Source organism: Miscanthus floridulus, chromosome 3 (assembly GCF_019320115.1).
Source record: "Miscanthus floridulus cultivar M001 chromosome 3, ASM1932011v1, whole genome shotgun sequence".
Classification (NCBI taxonomy): Eukaryota; Viridiplantae; Streptophyta; class Magnoliopsida; order Poales; family Poaceae; genus Miscanthus; species Miscanthus floridulus.
In genome coordinates, this window is record NC_089582.1 from 28,130,146 (window position 1) to 28,147,967 (window position 17,822).

The 17,822-nt window shown below is 46.5% G+C and overlaps 2 protein-coding genes across 5 annotated transcripts; both read right to left on the reverse strand.

Moving 5' to 3' along the window:
• Positions 1-278: 278 nt before the first annotated feature.
• Positions 279-12,057, reverse strand: LOC136541508 (LRR receptor kinase BAK1-like). Of its 4 annotated transcripts, XR_010780380.1 has the most exons (7): positions 11,934-12,057; positions 11,654-11,829; positions 9,748-9,880; positions 4,211-4,354; positions 1,447-1,508; positions 1,260-1,359; positions 279-812 (listed from the first exon to the last, which is right to left on the reverse strand). XR_010780380.1 is itself a non-coding variant. In XM_066533427.1 (6 exons), the coding sequence occupies exons 2-6, from the start codon at positions 11,815-11,817 to the stop codon at positions 806-808; spliced, it is 477 nt and encodes a 158-aa protein (XP_066389524.1). In that variant the 5' UTR covers positions 11,818-11,829; positions 11,934-12,057; the 3' UTR covers positions 279-805. The 4 variants fall into 4 exon arrangements, 3 of the variants coding, with proteins under 3 accessions (XP_066389524.1, XP_066389525.1, XP_066389526.1); XM_066533427.1 differs by lacking the exon at positions 9,748-9,880; XM_066533428.1 differs by lacking the exon at positions 9,748-9,880 and having other exon boundaries at positions 11,654-11,791; positions 11,934-12,033.
• Positions 12,058-16,262: 4,205 nt separating this feature from the next.
• Positions 16,263-17,119, reverse strand: LOC136545309 (low molecular mass early light-inducible protein HV90, chloroplastic-like). The gene has a single exon (XM_066537330.1). It carries the CDS (start codon positions 16,997-16,999, stop codon positions 16,469-16,471), a length of 531 nt encoding a protein of 176 aa, XP_066393427.1. The 5' UTR covers positions 17,000-17,119; the 3' UTR covers positions 16,263-16,468.
• Positions 17,120-17,822: the final 703 nt, after the last annotated feature.

The following is a 17,822-nucleotide window of genomic DNA, read 5'->3' on the forward strand; positions in this document are numbered from 1 at the left end:
TTTGCTCACAAGCCAACTTTCTAACTTTTGAAGAACCAGCTCAACAGCTAGATTGTTTGTTTCAGCTTCTAGCTGATAGAAGCCAACAAAAAACTAAAACAAACATACCCTTACTCCCTTAGTGCTATTGGAATAGCATCTCCATTCTAAAAAGGTTGAAATTGTATTTCTATCTTTATTCATACTATTTATTTATAGTTTGATAAATTTATAAAAAAGTATATAATATTTATAAGACAATAGATAAAAATATATTTGATAACGAAACTGGTCACACTTATTTAGTATCATAAATATTAATATTTTTTGGTCTGTCTAGACATCTGATGACAGATTTGTGCTATCAAAATATGTCAGTTTTTTACCAATCAGATCATTACAAAATCTGTCAGATATACGTATCAACAAATCTGTCGAATCCCACAAAACTAGCCAAAGATCAGTTAACGGGTATGGGGTATGCAGAACAAAAATCCAATAACGCAGCCACTCCGCCAGCAATTGCTCCAGTACTGAAAGAGCTACTTCGTGCACAGAATAAGATGTCAGAGCTGCACCCGTCGCCGTTGGTCGCGGCCCAGGTTCCATGCGGTCTTCGCCTGCTGCTACTGCCCCAGGAAGTTCTGCAGCTCGCAGGTGCTCGCACGACCACCAGAACGCGCACAAGCTGCAGCGTAACCTGGCAAGGCGAGGCCCAGAGGCCGCCTCATCGCCACCCGCGCCAACTCCGCCCGTAGCCAGAACAGCAAATAGCAAGGCTGCCCCAGCAACCACTCCACCAGCAATTGCTCCAGTACTGGAAGAGCTACTTCCTGCACAAAATAAGATGTCAGCAGCAAAATCATATGTTCCATACCCATAATTATTGTCTTACTAATGCAGGATAGGGAGGTAGTTTATTGACTCCTGCAGCACACAAGAGATTCTCGATGTCAAAACGAGGTACAGGTCATGTAGCTTCCAGTCTTATCCCAGTATCTCACTAGTCACTATAGCCAGTTGACAGCAGTACAACATAGACATATGACTGAGCCACAGCCTAATAGTGCAGCACAGAATCATAGTACCAAAATTGTAAAGCCCTGGTTCCTTATTACGAATTATTATTTTCATCTTAATTTTCAGGAAAAATGCAGTTCTTCCTTATTGATCTCCAGACTAGACATCATTATGGTTGTTTTGGAGGTACATAAATCCGACCAAGGTAGAAAAGGTCCTATTGAACTCAAGGATTTCACTAGACGATCTGAATAAATCACCTGGTGATTGCACAGGGGTTGGAGGGTTTGTATGGAGGTGAAGAAAAGGGGGCAACCAGCTGATGGAACTTCTCCAGACAATTTGTTATTTGACAGATCCCTGTGATTCAATAGAACGTTTAATTTCCATATTACATTTCCTAGTTAAAATGAAACTAAGAATGCAAACTGAGAAACAAATACTTACAGAACTTGATAGCAGTCAATGATTTTGGAATTGAACCAGAAAGGCTGCTGTTGTTAAGACTCCTATGCCCCGCACAAAAGTTAAAGAGTTAAATGCACCAGAGGTCCATTAACTTGTGAGGTTTCGGTTAGGTCCATCAACTTTCAAAGTGATTTTTTAGGTCCATAAACTTTGTACGCCGTATCACCTAGGTCCATACCTCTCCACATTGGCTTCTCGTGCTGACGTGGCATGATGTCGTGGCCATGCAGGCCAGCCGCAGCCCCGCGGGCGCGCGAGCAGAAGCCGGTGGACGGCGCCGCGCCACCCCACTTTGGAAGCTTGTATCTCTCCAACCAGGCCGAATTAGACTTTGGCACTTTAAGCAAAGTTGGAGATCTCGCGTAGCTCTACAACATTTGTTACTACCTCTTGTGCTAAAACTAAACGGATTCGGAGTTTAGTGGGGACAAAGATTGATGTTTCCGTGTATTTTTGCGGTAGTATTGGTTACTTCCTTTAGGATTGAGAAACGAAGCCTTCCTCGGCGGTGTGCGCTTCGACCTCTCCGACGTCGGGGTCGCAAGAGCCGGCGGCGCCGAAGCAGCTGCCGGTCGGCAGCGACGACTTCGTCGAGCCGTGCGCCGCGCGCAAGCACCTGCTGCCGGTTCGGGACGTCCGCGCGGAAACCGAGCCTCAGGACGCCCGCAGTGGCGGCTCGCCCGCGTCCACAGCGGCTGGCCTGTTTTCACGCCCGTGTGCCAGGGCGACGGCATGCGCGGCAGTAGCGGCGTCGTGTACGTGGCCCACGTGTCCGGGAGCTACGCCGGTGACGAGAACCGCACGGCGAGCTGCACCTCGCCCATCTTCTTCAGTCCCGACCGCAGCAGCACCAGCAGCGGGTACGACGCCGTGTACGCCCGGTTGCTCTCCAGCGTGGACACATGTATTGCCGCTTGTCGCCGGGGCCGGCGAACATGTGCCAGTTGTCGAACACGGCGACCGTGAGCACAGTGCACGGGTCGTACACCTGCCACGTGTACTGCTCGTTCCACCGTGGGTTGAGGCTATCGGTAATGGTGCGCGTGCTCACCCACTTCTTGCCGCGTACTTGGCCACGCAGTACGCGTCCGTCGACCCCTTGGCAAGCCGCACGCTCCGATGATGCCGAGCTCCAGCACGCCCACCGGCGGCTTCCACAGTTGCTTCGCCGTCGGCCGGTAGTCGCTGCACACGTGCGCCGCCTCGTCGAGCACGTGGTACCCGCCTTCCAGGCAGAGCCGAAGGTGCAGCCGCCCGGAGTAGAAAGCCGCTCGTCGAGGCGCTGCTCTATGGTGGTCACCGGGATGGTTGCGTGGCCGAGGAGCGCGGGTTCCTTGATCATGGACCGATCCTCCACTAGCACGATGACGTTGTCGTCGAGCGGCTCGGACGCGACGAACATGAGGTCTTCGGACCACGCGAACGCGGAGCCACTGCTGCTGGCCACTAATCGTCGTGTTCGCGCCGACTGGAAGCCAAGCTGTATCTTGACGCGCACGTCGAACGGCAGCCCCAGTGGCGGCGCCGGGACGCGCAGGTCCTGTGCCTCGATGACAGACGCCCTCAGGTACCAGAGCTTGGGCGACTGGTACACCTTGGAGCGCGTGTACGCGGCGTACGGCGCGTCGGTGTTCCACGCCTCCAGGAACGCGTCGTCGGCCTGCGTGACGATCCACACCGCCACCATGATGTCCCACGTCACCATGCCGGGCTCGCCGCCCTCGAGCCTGTACCACTGCGGCGCCAGCGGGCCATCGGGCTGGTCGCGGACAGGCACGTTGGAGAGGTCGAAGCGCACGCCGCCGAGGAAGGCTTCGTTTCTCAATCCTGTAACCAATACTACCGCAAAAATACACGGAAACATCAATCTTTGTTCCCTCTTAACTCCAAATCCGTTTAGTTTTGGCACAAGAGGTAGTAACAAATGTTGTAGAGCTACGCGACATCTCCAACTTTGCTTAAAGTGCCAGAGTCTAATTCGGCCTGGTTGGAGAGATACAAGCTTCCAAAGTAGGGTGGCGTGGCGCCGTCCACCGGCTTCTGCTCGCGCGCCGGCGGGGCTGCGGCTGGCCTGCATGGCCACGGCATCATGCCACGTCAGCACGAGAAGCCAACGTGGAGAGGTATGGACCTAGGTGATACGGCGTACAAAGTTTATGGACCCAAAAAGCCACTTTGAAAGTTGATGGACCTAACCGAAACCTCCTCACAAGTTAATGGACCTCTGGTGCATTTAACTCAAAGTTAAAAGATGTGTCAAATTAGAAACATCAACAGGTAATTTCATAAAACATAATGAAATAAAATATGATGAAGACAACTTAGAAATTATAATAAGTTGAAACTCTAACAAGATGATAGACAACTTAAAACATCATAAACAGATTGCTGGATATAAATAATCTTAACTATAAAATATACAACGGCAAGAGTCATTTTCAAACACAAGGCATCACTCAATGCTGCCATGAAGAGCAACTCTGTCCTGGAAAAATCTAACTTCTTCCAATGGGAGTATGGGACCCAAAGACTAGGCAGCGACGTTCTTGACCTAACCAGCTACCATGTGTGTGGGCATGTGGCCTAGTGAAATCTCAAAGTCATAGGTGATCTCCATTGGTCAACACATGTAGACGGCATGAATCAAGAAACGATGACTAAGATAGATTGAGTGCGCAAAAGCCAAAAGATTCCTACTCTAACAGGTTTTACTACTGTGGATAGTAGGAAAATCAAATCTTACAAGAACCGCAGCTTCAATAGCTTTTCCATTGAATCCGGTATTGGACCAGTGAAGTTGTTCAAGTACAAATCCAAAACTGACCAAGTTTGTGAGATTACCAACTTCACTAGGTATGTGCCTCTGATATGATTACTGTAGAGCTCCCTGCATAAAAAATGCTATGACTATGAAGGCAGTGACTGATTTTAAAAACATAGCAAAACAATGTAACTGAGCTATGAATATGCCACAGTAAATGGTTGATGTCATTAGTGATTAATGAATGTTACTGTCATGTCATCACATTTAATAGTGCCAACAACAGTGTCATTTTATACCAAGACAATATGCTAGTCACTTACTTTGACAGGAAGATGTACTATGTATTATGCCTGGCCAGAGTAACATACAATATTTAGACATTGTAGCAGCATAATCTTATTTTCATCTACGTAATAAGTATTTTGGCCCATAGGCCACAGGACCATCATGCAATACCCAAGTAGCACAAATAACAAATACTCAAGCAAGCGCCATCAGCGTGAAAAAAAAACAAGCAAATCATGCAAAAGTCCAAAATCGTAACCAATCCAAAGCATCAGCAACTGAAAACCAACCATAAACCGCTGCTCATCCCCCTCCCATACCACACAGACACAACATGGTAATCCTGCTCAAAAGTTTGCAAAGAAAAGAAACGAAGGGGAGAAAAAAGTAACGGACACTAATACCAAAAATGAAGCGAAGAAATTGACCAAAATCGAACAAAACCAAAGGATGAGAACACGACCAAAATAACATCTATTAGCACATTCACTTCTAGCTGAAAACTGAAAAAAACAACTCATATAGCCTACAGCGCACCACCAAATCCTCAAGTAAAAATAAAAAAACAATATTCAAAACAAAAACACAATTCCAAAAAAATTAATACAACTGAAGCGGCAAAAGCAAACTCCGCCTATGGTGGGGCGCCTTTGGTGTCCCAGCATAGCAGGTCCCAAGCCCTGGTAAAGGAGGAGGGTTGTGTTAGGCGTGGCGAGCCAATGTAAAAACTTAGCCACTTTAATGGAGATGAAACCCGAAAGAAAATCGTTGGGGCGTAACCCTCTTAGCGACGCGCCATATCGGAACCCGGGTATGGTGTTAAATGGGCAAGGGCCGGGTCGTCACCCCCGTGACGCGCCGTGTCGTGATCTGGGCATGGTGTCAAGTAACCAAGGATCGGGTCGTCGCTTCCTTAGTGGCGCGCTACATCGGCGCCCGGGTGTAGTGAAAAATGAGCAAGGGTCTTCGCATCTGAGTCGACGGTTGCGAAGGGTAAGGAAGCTAGTCGAACCAACTAGGATCCGTTTAGTTAGTTGGAATGTAGGGTCACTTACTGGTAAGTTAACAGAATTAGTTGATACCGCGACTAGGAGGCGTGTAAATATATTATGCGTTTCAAGAGACTAAATGGAAGGGTCAGAAGGCAAAGGAGGTGGACAATACAGGTTTCAAGCTTTGGTACACAGGGACAGTCGCGAATAGAAATGGAGTAGGAGTTTTGATTGATAAGAGCCTCAAGAATGGTGTGGTGGGAGTGAGAAGGCAAGGAGATAGGATTATCTTAGTCAAGCTTGTCGTTGGTGATATGGTCTTGAACGTAATTAGTGCGTATGCCCCCCAAGTAGGCCTCGACGAGAGTGTTAAGAGACAGTTCTGGGAAGACTTAGATGGCATGGTTAGAGCTATACCTAGTAGTGAGAAGCTTTTTATAGGAGGAGATCTTAATGGGCATGTAGGTACTACAAGCACAGGTTTCGAGGCAGTTCATGGAGGTTTTGGGTATGGTAGTAGGAATCAGGAGGGAGAGGAAGTTCTGGACTTCGCGGTAGCTTTTGACCTGATGATAGCCAACACTTTCTTTAGAAAGAGAGAATCTCATCTAGTGACCTTCAGTAGCGGACAACACTGTAGCCAGATTGACTTTGTCCTCGCAAGAAGAAAGGACAAACGAGCATGCTTGGATTGCAAGGTGATACCAGGAGAGTGTGTTGTTTCTCAACATAAGCTTTTGGTGGCAGATTTTCGTTTTCAGGTACGGGCCCGTAGGGATAAACAAGCTAAGATTGAAAGAACAAAGTGGTGGAAACTGAAAGGGGAGACGTCAGAGGTATTTAGGGAAAGGGTTATCAAAGAGGGCTCTTGGAAGGAAGAAGACGACATAAACAACATGTGGGACAAGATGGCAACCAACATTCGGAAGGTAGCCTCAGAGGTGTGTGGAGTAACCAAGGGAAGGGGACGCGAGGCTAAAGATACTTGGTGGTGGAACGAGGAAGTCCAAAGGGCTATTAAAGAGAAGAAAGAATGCTATAGACGCTTGTACCATGACAGGAGTGTGGACAACATAGAGAAGTACAAGGTGGCAAAGAAGACTGCAAAACGAGCTGTAAGTGTGGCAAAGGGTACAGCGTACGAGGATCTTTACCAACATCTGAGTACGAAGGAAGGAGAGAAGGACATTTATAGGATGGCTAGGGTTCGTGAGAGAAAGACACGGGACTTCAACCAAGTTAAGTGCATTAAGGATGAAAGGGAGCACCTCTTGGTGAAGGAGGATGAGATCCGACATCGATGGCAAGAGTATTTTGACAAATTGTTCAATGGTGAGAATATGGACACAACATTTCAGTTGGATGACTCTTTTGATGACACCAATAGGCGCTTTGTGCGGAGAATCCAAGAATCTGAGGTCAGAGAGGCGTTGAAAATGATGAAATGAGGTAAGGCGATGGGACCGGATGGTATCCCAATCGAGGTGTGGAGATGTCTCGGGGACATAGCTATAGTATGGCTAACCAAGCTGTTCAACCATATTTTTCGATCGAACAAGATGCCTGATGAGTGGAGAAGTATATTGGTACCGATCTACAAGAATAAAGGGGATATTCAAAGTTGTACGAATTACCGGGGAATTAAGTTGATGAGCCATACTATGAAGCTATGGGAAAGAGTTATCGAGCATCGCTTGAGAGCAATAACGCGGGTCTCTATGAACCAATTTGGTTTCATGCCCGGAAGGTCAACCATGGAAGCCATTTTCTTAGTAAGACAAGTTATGGAGCGGTATAGGGAGAAGAAGAAGGACCTACACATGGTTTTTATTGACTTGGAGAAGGCTTATGATAAAATACCAAGGAATGTTATGTGGTGGGCTTTGGACAAACATAAAGTCCCAACGAAGTACGTCGGGCTCATTAAGGACATGTACAACAATGTTGTGACTAGAGTTCGAACAAGTGATGGAGACACGGATGACTTCCCGATTAGGATAGGACTACATCAAGGGTCAGCTTTGAGCCCTTATTTGTTTGCTTTAGTGATGGATGAGGTCACAAGGGACATACAAGGGGACATCCCTTGGTGTATGCTTTTCGCGGACGATGTAGTGCTAGTTGATGAAAGCCGGACAGGAGTGAACCAGAAACTGGAGTTATGGCGGGAGACTTTGGAGTCCAAAGGTTTTAGACTCAGTAGAACTAAAACTGAGTATATGAGATGTGATTTCGGCACTACTACTCGGGAGGAGGAAGATGTTAGTTTGGAAGGTCAAGTAGTGCCTAGGAAGGATACCTTTCGATATTTAGGATCAATGCTACAGAGGGACGGGGATATTGATGAAGATGTTAGCCATAGAATCAAAGCAGGGTGGATGAAGTGGCGGCAAGCGTCTGGTGTCCTATGCGACAAAAGGGTACCACAGAAGCTAAAAGGCAAGTTTTATAGGACGGCGATTAGACCTGCTATGTTGTATGGTGCAGAATGTTGGCCTACGAAAAGACGACATGTTCAACAGCTAAGTGTCGCGGAAATGCGTATGTTGCGTTGGATTTGCGGTCATACAAGAAAGGATCGAGTTCGGAATGATGATATACGTGAGAGATTAGGGGTAGCGCCAATTGAAGAAAAGCTTGTCCAACACCGGTTGAGATGGTTTGGACATGTACAACGGAGACCTCCAGATGCACCGGTGCGTAGCGGAATCCTAAGCCATGACAGTAACATGAAGAGAGGCAGAGGAAGACCGAAGTTGACTTGGGTAGAGGCAATAAAAGGAGACTTGAAAGGATGGAATATACCCAAAGACTTAGCCTTAGATAGGAGTGCTTGGAAGACAGCTATTCACGTGCCTGAACCTTGATTGCTTCTGATGGGTTTCAACTCTAGCCTACCCCAACTTGTTTGGGACTTAAAGACTTTGTTATTGTTGTTGTTGTTGTTGAAGCGGCAAAAGCACAAGTACAAAAGTACGCACCTGATTTAAACAATTAAACAACTACAAGCAATATTCAAACCCAAACAGAAATACAAATCAAAAACCCTCAAACTTGCAAGCAATCATCACATATAAAATGCATATTACTGAAGCAACTCAACTTGCAAGTCAAAACCAACCTAGAGAAAACTAAACATCAGAAATAAAAAACAAAATCAACATCAGTCAACTGTCAAAATATGCTAGCCACAAACCAGCTATCCATGAAAGCAATCATCAATTCATATCCAAAAAAATCTAACAAACTCAACAAAAAAAAGAAAAGACAAGCAGAGGTTCATATCAACTATAAACATCACACATATGTCAGAAACATCAATGGACATCCCAGAAAACAAATATCCAACAACAATTGGTTATTGGTCCCTCAAAAGGCAAAAGACAAATACACATACCTGCCACAGCCAAAACAGTGAAGCCTAAAAAAAGCCCAAAAAAATAACAACACAGTGCTCATCCAAGAAACAAAAAAGGGCGTACCCAGTGCAGAGAGCTCCCGCTCTGTGCGGGGTCTGGGGAAGGGTGTCAGTGGCAAGCCTTACCCTCGCCTGTGCAATGCGAGGAGACCGCGACTCGAACCCGGGACCTTCCGGTCACGGGCGGTAAGACTCTACCGCTTGCACCAGGCCCGCCCTTCATCCAAGAAACAAACATGCAAAAAAAAACAGAGACAAGCAGAGGCTTATATCAACTCTAAACATCACAAAAACAATAAAACATCCAAAGCAACCCCAATCAGACATATAGGCAATAGATGTATGATTCAAGCAGCAAAGCAACTGAAGCGGTAGAAGCATAATTACACATCTGATTTCAACAAAATTACAACTACACGCAATCGTCAAAGACAAAAATACAAAAAAAAAACACTCTAAACATCAGCTGAGCTAAGAAAAACACACACACAACTACACGCATTCTAAAACTCAACTCAGCTAAATTCACCATTACAAATCATAATAACAAAAACTCATAATTACTCAAATAAATCCTAATAACTAATAAATCAAAAAGCAAGCAAAAAGTGTAAGTGCTTCCATGCTGATTCAAAAACACACAAGAAAAGGGAATTTGATTTTCCCATTGCAACACACAAAACTAAAAATAATGGGATACAAGCATGGAACATGTTATGTGCAGAAAAGATATGGCACCAACAACACAAGCAACAATGCAAGGTGATGATGCAAGGGAAGACATGGCAAAGGAACACCAAACACTCTACTCAGCCTGCAACCTTGTCTGGCAGTCAGTTCATTATTCTGTGCCAAGGCACGCCTAACTTTCTTGTCACTTATGCCTCCTTCCCAACAGCGCCTGAACATGACAACATCATTCCTCATAGGTTGGGCCAATCATAAAAAGTTTTTCTGTGAAGAGGCATAAGTAGAAAGTCAGTAATCAGTAGTCACATCTTTTTTTCTAGGTGTAGCATCACATCTTACGTAGCTGTCAACAACTTTGCACAGTCAATAAGTCACAAGCTAGCAGCCTTAACATCAGTTATTTGCAAGAGCCATAGCCTCTTTAATGTATACTTAATACAAGGCAACATAAAATAAGATAATGAAGTTACTCTAAACTATCTAAAACAACACCTACCACAACTGATGCAATGTACACAAGAAAAAACATTGTAACAACACAGGGTCACAGGTAGCTCAAAAGGCAGAAAATCTTCAGACCACACAATTTAACAAAACAAGTTGCACCACAAGCAGACTACTAGTGCAACCAGTCTAGGCATCGCCACAAAAAACTTAAATCTGAATCTCTGAAAACATCCCAAGCATAGGATCAATCCATACCCGCAGAATCAACCAATAATAAGACACAAAATATGCAACATATTCAAAATGTGAGCAAACGTGAGGGGAATGAGAGCGAACGTGTGTGAGAATTATGCCTGCATAGGGGGGAAATGAAGGAGCACCCACCAAATAACAAGATTCAAAGACATCAAACCAACTAAATGCAAATAGGGGGAATGACTAACTGAATGCAGTTGCTAAATAAACCTAAAATGAGTGTGCAAGATCAAGAGCAGAGTTCATGCATGGAGCTGCACAAGAAAAGGTTTTATGGCATCTCAAGAAAACAGAGCACTAAAGAAGAATCAGGTCATGCACATGAGTCTCATCCGAAGAAGACAACGGCTTAGGCAGCATAAACTGCAACTCAGATTTTGTCAGAACTTAAGGAGTACAACAAATGTAGACATGTGTAGCCAATAAAATTAGAATAAAACTGCTAAAAAATATGGATAGAACAAAAAATGTTTGTTGTAGGGCTCCATGTGACCCTGACCAATTTTACATAGCTGTACACAACTTTGCCAAATACTTCAGTAGCCCTGACATCAAATTTTTGCAAGAGCCATAGCCCTCTTCAGTACATACTCAACACAAGCCAATATAAATTCAGAAAATGAAGTTGATGAAAAATTAGTCAGATTAGTAGATAGAAAGAAAGGTTCATCTTCATGGACATTTTCTAAAGTAGTAATGAAGCCACATATTACAAGGTCAGCGTGAAAACCAATGCAAAATAAAAACATCTGACCTATAGCAAGCACACTACAACAAGGGTTAGCTCAAGGAAAAAAATAGTGAGTCAAATGAATGAAACCAGTTATGGCAGGAACTATTAAACCCTAAAAGGAGGACTTCAAATTAATAGAATTTTCAGATCGCGCATTTCAATTAACAGAACAAGTAGCAATACAAGCAGAATCATAACCAATTGAGACTGAGAAAAACAAGGAATAGCAGAGGAAATAACCTAAATGGATAGCCTGTTCATCTCCGCCAGATTGATCAAATTGTAATGCAATTAACCCCAACAACATGAGAAGGGCAAAATCCGAGGAACACAAATCTCACATCATGTGAATAGCACGCAATGGGATCCAACCCCAAGCCTCCCTTTCACATCCGTAAGCACAACAAATTGGGAGAAAAACATTAGAATAATAATATTTGCTTCAACAAGCAGACACCAAACCTCAACATTAATTTCAGTACAAACAAACCTGCATATAAGCCTATATCTAACACACACAAAAAAGAACTGAATCCATCCATCCTAAAAGAAAGAACACGAGCACAAGCTCTATCCATCCATGGCGGCAAAGTAGCACATACCTTGGGTGGAGCAGGACCTGATTGGTCTGGGGTAGGCGGTCGGCGAGGCGCACGGACACAGCAGGCTCGGAGTAGATGGGAGACCTCCAAGGAAGCGTGCAACGACCTCGGACACCACTGGCAAGCACGAATCGCCCCCTGACCGGAGGAGACGAACAATACATAAGAATCTCTACCTGTGTGCAGGGGAAAAAGAACAAAACGAAGAAATGTAATCGGGAACGAGAAAATCCAAATCAAACAACAAAAAAACTTAAGAACACAAGAGGGGACAAACAACCTCATATTCTGATTTGAGAAATCAAGGGAAAGGTGCTTGCATGTGAAGACTGGAGACGAAAAGGAAGGGGCGAGGTGAGTGCTAGAGAGAAACTGGAAGAGATTTGGCAGTCGGCAGGTCACGGTGGAAGCAAATGAAAAGAGGCACGCAATTCAAAAAATTCCTTGTATACGGGTTCTGGATGTGTGGTTCAGACCCAATAGCGCAAATAATCCAGAAGGCTGAGGTCAGATGCTGCACGGATCTCAAAGCACAATCAAATGGTCCATAATTTGACAGATTTCAACGCCAAAAATCTGCTGACAGACAAATAGCAAAAATCATTTTTTTATATATTTGGTTAAACTAATGGATAGGCACGTGCGACACGCACGTGTTGTAATAGGCAACATTGTATTTTTATAAAAAAAACTCATCTAATACATGATACTTAAAGTTTTGATTTATAAACATTTATATGAATAAGACATAATTGTCATGTAGTGCTTGTGATAGGCAACATTTTATATCGCAACTCACCGAGGCAATACATGACACATGTATCATTCTTTTCATAAATTATATCATCGTTTTTTAGACGCTCGTGATAGGGAAATGTAAAACCTTGCTGCTACTCACAAAAAAGGTTCTGAGTTTCAGATTTATGTTAATCACCTTTTATAATATTTACAAATTTGTAAATTCCTATAACAATAATATCTATATCTATTAGAAAAAATAAAATTAATTACTTTTGTTGCTCAATATAATTGCAGTATTCATGCTGCAATCTCCAATTCAGTGATTTAGTCTGTAAACCAAGTCTCCAAGGGGGGAAAAAGAAAATTCATGAGTGCTCTTGTGTCCTGCATCAGAAGCTTCACAGGATTTGATGGGGCATCATACAGATCGTCGGAGTATATCTGCAAACAAAGACAATAGAGATGCTTCTTGATTGGGAGTAGTAATTTAAAATAAGTGATTTTTGATACACACACAAAAAGCTTAAGGACACCTACTTAACAATGTCATTTTTTGTGATCCAACCAGAAAGGGCAGACCAGACTGGTAGAATAGGACCAATTAATCATGAACCTAACAAATCAATCAAACAAGCTAAAAGAAATAGAATATCTACTGAAGCAAGCATCTGCACAGTGTTGTGCTCACCAGGAACCAGGTCCTCCCTCTAAGATCAACGCTCCGATCTGAGTAGTGAGAAAGGTCACCGTCGCCTGATCTGGTACAACCGTAAATCAAAAGATTATTACTTGCAAAATCAAGATAATACTGTGGAAACTTATGGTCTTGGATGCCAAAGCTTCCACTAATGTCGCAGGAAGCCATGAAGTTCCCCATCAATCTGTGAATGATTGGAAATCAGAGGGGCGGCGTTGGCGGACTAACCTGCAGACCTCAGGGGAGGACAAATAGTGAGAGGAAGAAGCCCTGGGCAGGGCTGGTTGTCGCTCAATGCGCGCCGCCACCCAGTTGGTCGGCCGCCGCGTCCTCTCCACAACCTCCACCCCCAGGCAGGCCGCCCGTTTACTGCTTCGCGAGATCCGCCCACCAGCGAGGGGGCATGTTGCTCATCTCTGTGAGATCCACCCCCGGCGGGCCGTCCCCCGGCGACCGAATGCACTGCAAAAGTGTCAGAGGGATCGAGACGCCGGCGTTGGAGAGGAGATGGTGGCTGCCGGTGCCTCCGGACAGCACGCAGAGGAGGCCACTGAGCGACGCGCACCGTGGGTCGCCGCCGCGGTGCAAGATCCCATGAACGCAAGCTGTGTCCCCTATGGGACCTCCACCGGCATGTCGACGGCGGCACATCGAGCTTGCGCAGTGGGGAAGTCGGTGGCGCATTGGGGGTGGGGGTGGTTGCGAGCGGACGTGGATCGGATTGTAGATTTGGATCGGGGAGGCGAGGGGGACCGAGCGGACGGGAAGGGAGCGGTTGGCGGCGTGGCCTTGCGGAGGCATCAGGAGGGAAAGAAACCGCAGCCGGCGGGTGTGGGTACGCGCGGGCGGGTAAAGTTTTCGCGCGTGGAAAAAAAACGCCAAGGACAAGGAGTCTGCAACCTGAAACACGGATGTTTCATATGTCGCTGAGGGCCTTGTCTTGTGGGTTCACCTGTCAATTAGACTGGCTCGAAAATTCTTTTGAGTAACAAATGATTTTCAATTCATTCGCTCATTTAGAGTATAGATATAAATATAGATATAAAAAAGTTTAACACGATCATATATATATATATATATATAACTATTACACTGTGGCCGGCTACGGAATACTCTATTTTGTAGTTGAACCCAACCCCCACGTCCGACCCAGCCAAGGATACGGACAGAACCAGACAGCCTCCCCACCGCTCGGCTCGCTCGGCTCAACTACATCCCACCGTGGCTCAGCTTGGCTAGTCATTTAATCATCCGATCCCCTAATCACGTGGTTTTATATCCTCAAATCACGTCATTTTCCATTTTTCTCTCTCTCTCTATCATCCCATACGAATCAGAGGGCAGCGGCGGTGGCTACCCTACCCACGGCGTGGATCTGCATCAGGCGGCCGCGCTGGCACCTCCTCACCGACCGGCGGCCCTTGCCATTTCAAGACCGGTGAGTTACAGACATCGAGGAGGTGACAATCCCCATCCGGCCCGTGGCGGCAGCTCGGGCATCCCGGCGCCCCCTCTCCAACACGGCCTGCGGCGGCGCATCCTTCCGCCCCGACGGCGGCCGGAGCGCCCGTTCTCCTCCTGACCGCAGCCGCGGCGCCCTTCCCCATCCCGTTGCAACCTACCTCGCCTCGCGCAGATGGCGCCCCGGCGGCGGCGTCGGTGCCCTCGGCGGTGATGCGTCTCGCCCGGTTCAGACGGCGCCCCGGGCGTCCCCATCCCCGGCCTCCCCACATTGAGCAGTGACGCCTCTCCTCGCGTCGACGGGGAGCTCTGGTGGCGGTGATCAGGTGAAGTGGGCACGGTCCTTGCTAGCTTCTTGATTCTTTTGGTCATGGATGTGCATGTGCTCCTCCGTGTGTTCCTATGTGTTTATTATTTGAATGGTGCATTTGGATTATTAGTACTGGTCTTTGTTGCTGCAAAATTTTACTATTTTTCACCTTTCTTGCTAGATTCTCTAGTAAATTTTCATTGCTAGATTCTCTAGTAAATTTTCATTGCGAATTTATAGTAACTTGATCATCATTGTATATTATCATAACCAATTCTTGGAAAATGGCTTTTGCAGCCTAATTGTGCTAACTCCAGGCCCCATCTTCATTCTCAAGTTTGATTTTCTCGTAACTATTTGATGATAATTCTTCTACGCATTATAGTAAATAGTTTCTCGGAACAACGTGATGCTAAATTATAGTAAAGTCTATCCTAGTTACCATCTCAAGCCACTGACATCCTGTACTATTTTAGTAAATTCGTCTTGTTATTATAGTAACTACAATCTAAGCGTACACGGTCTGTTAAATTCTATTCTCGTAACACCATGCAAGTTTACACTAGTAAACCTGCTTCATGTATATTCTCGTAAACCATCTATACACGCTTGCATGCATTGCACCGTGAAGACATGCACATAATTTCTCGTAAGCACCGGCGTGATTATATATTTACTGCAATTACCTGTGCGTTGATGCCGGGTCATGACGTCACTAATTAACGCCATTGCCGCATGTGCGGCTCAAATCCTCGCATGCATCAGCTGGCTTGTTTGCCGTAATTAGCTCCGGCCGGCTTGTTAGCCAAATCAGTAAACGGCTCACATCCCTGCATGCATCAGCTGGCTTGGTAGCCCGAACAGGAAGGCAGTAAACGCCTAGAGGCTGGCCCAGTTGGATCGGATCGGCAGCGGGATGCGGTCGGTTTGCCTGGCTACAGAATAAACTATTACGTAGCCTACAGAATATTTTATATATATATATATATATATTAGATTTGCATTTCTTTCCTAACAAATAGTTTGGTAGCTATTTTTTATCCAAAACGTACATAAAACTAGCTCGTCCAACTGTACGTATAGTAGGCTCGTACACGGATGGTAGTACTACTTGCATACACAGTTAAAAAATATTCCTACGAAGTTACTACTGAGAGCACTGGCTTGGACTCAGCCGCCTATTATGCATGCATCTAGGCGTTGATGAACGGGGCGCCGGGTGGTACTCATCTCCATTCTAAAAAAGGTTGAAATTGTATTTCTATCTTTATTCATACTATTTATAGTTTGTTAAATTTATAAAAAAGTATATAATAAATATTTATAAGACAATAGAGGTGTACTATAAAAAATATATTTGATAAGGAATCTGATCACACTTATTTAGTATCATAATATCAATATTTTTTATATATTTGGTTAAATATAAAAAGTTTCGTAGCTATTTTTTTGATCCAAAACGTACATAAAACTAGCTCGTGCAACTGTACGTAGGCTCGTACACGGAAGGTAGCACTAGTAGCATACACGGTTACAAAATATTGTTCCTACGAAGTTACTACTGCATACATGCACTGGCTTGGACTCAGCCGCCTATAATATGCATCTAGGCGTTGATGAACGGGGCGCCGGTGAGGTACTCAGTGAAGGCGAGCGCGACGAGGCCCAGCATGGCGAAGCGGCCGTTCCAGAGCTCGGCGTCGGCGCTCATGACGGCGCCGCTCCTGGCCTCGGCGCTGTCCCCCCTGAGCAGCGGCACCAGCGATGCCACGGACAGCACGGCGGCCGTGGCCGCGAACCAGGCCAGCCCGGAGCCGCTGCCGGCCTGCGAGAGGAGGCCCCCGCCGCTGGACGCCTCGACTGCGAGCGCGGACACGAAGCCCACCATGGCGAGCCGCCCGTTGATGCGCTCGGGAGCCGGCCCGCTGAACGCCAGCGCGTCCCACAGCCCGGGGATCGCCGCCTTCGCCTTGGGCGTCGTCGTCTCCTCCGTTGGCTCAACGTTCTTGCTATGCGCCCTCACGACCAAGGCGCGGCGGCGCGGCGCGAGCGCAGACGCCGGGAAGGCGCCTGCACGACGCGAGCCGGCGGTGGCGAAGCCGAGGGAGCTCATGGAGGCCATCACCGTTGCTGCCATTGGAGCGTATATGAGGTGGTGCTGTGGAGATCGAGTCGTTGGCTCGTAGCGGCTGGCAAGAGGCTTGCTGTAGCAGTGGCTTTTGTTGCTTTGCTTCACTTTTCTCGCTGTCGAGTTGTGTGATGGTTGCCAGAGTGGGGTGGTGGCTTTATAGGCGTGGGGAGCTAGAGCTAGGGGAGGTGGCTCACCCGCCCGTGACGACGAGGTGGGCGGCGGCGGCGGGGGCCACGTCGGCGGGAGATCCACGGTCGTAGGTTGTGGGTGATTGAGGCGCATGCGCAGGCGAGAGCAGGATGTCTAGTACTGGTACATGCGCCCGACGTGGAGTGAGGCAGGATCACGGGCGAACTGGGTGGATGGCGTCGCCATGCATTGACGTGGACGGCCAGGCCGCCGCGCAGGTTGGCAAGGGCGAGGTGGCCGGCCGGCTCCCCGGTCCCGTCCCGTCGTCGAAAAGTGGCAGAAAGATTCCATAAAAGAGCCGGAGACGTGTAGGTCACGACTTACGAGGATCAAGTGACGACATGCAGACGCTCTCGGAACAAGTGTCCAAGCAGGAGATACGAGAGAGAGAGAGGCACGGTTTTATCATGTGATATTTTAGCAGAGGTGCACCGTGCACGTACGTTCATTCTTTCTGGTTTAACGAATGAGTGAACCCGTTTAGGAGTGAGATTAAAACCTCGATCTGGAACCTGCTGAGCTCCGACCGCCTGCGGATTTCTAGTTTGTTCTCTACGGCGACCTCATCACAAAATGCCTTCTGCTGAGTAGTGTTTTTCTATCAAACATAGATGTTCGTGGAAGACAATTTTGCAAATGT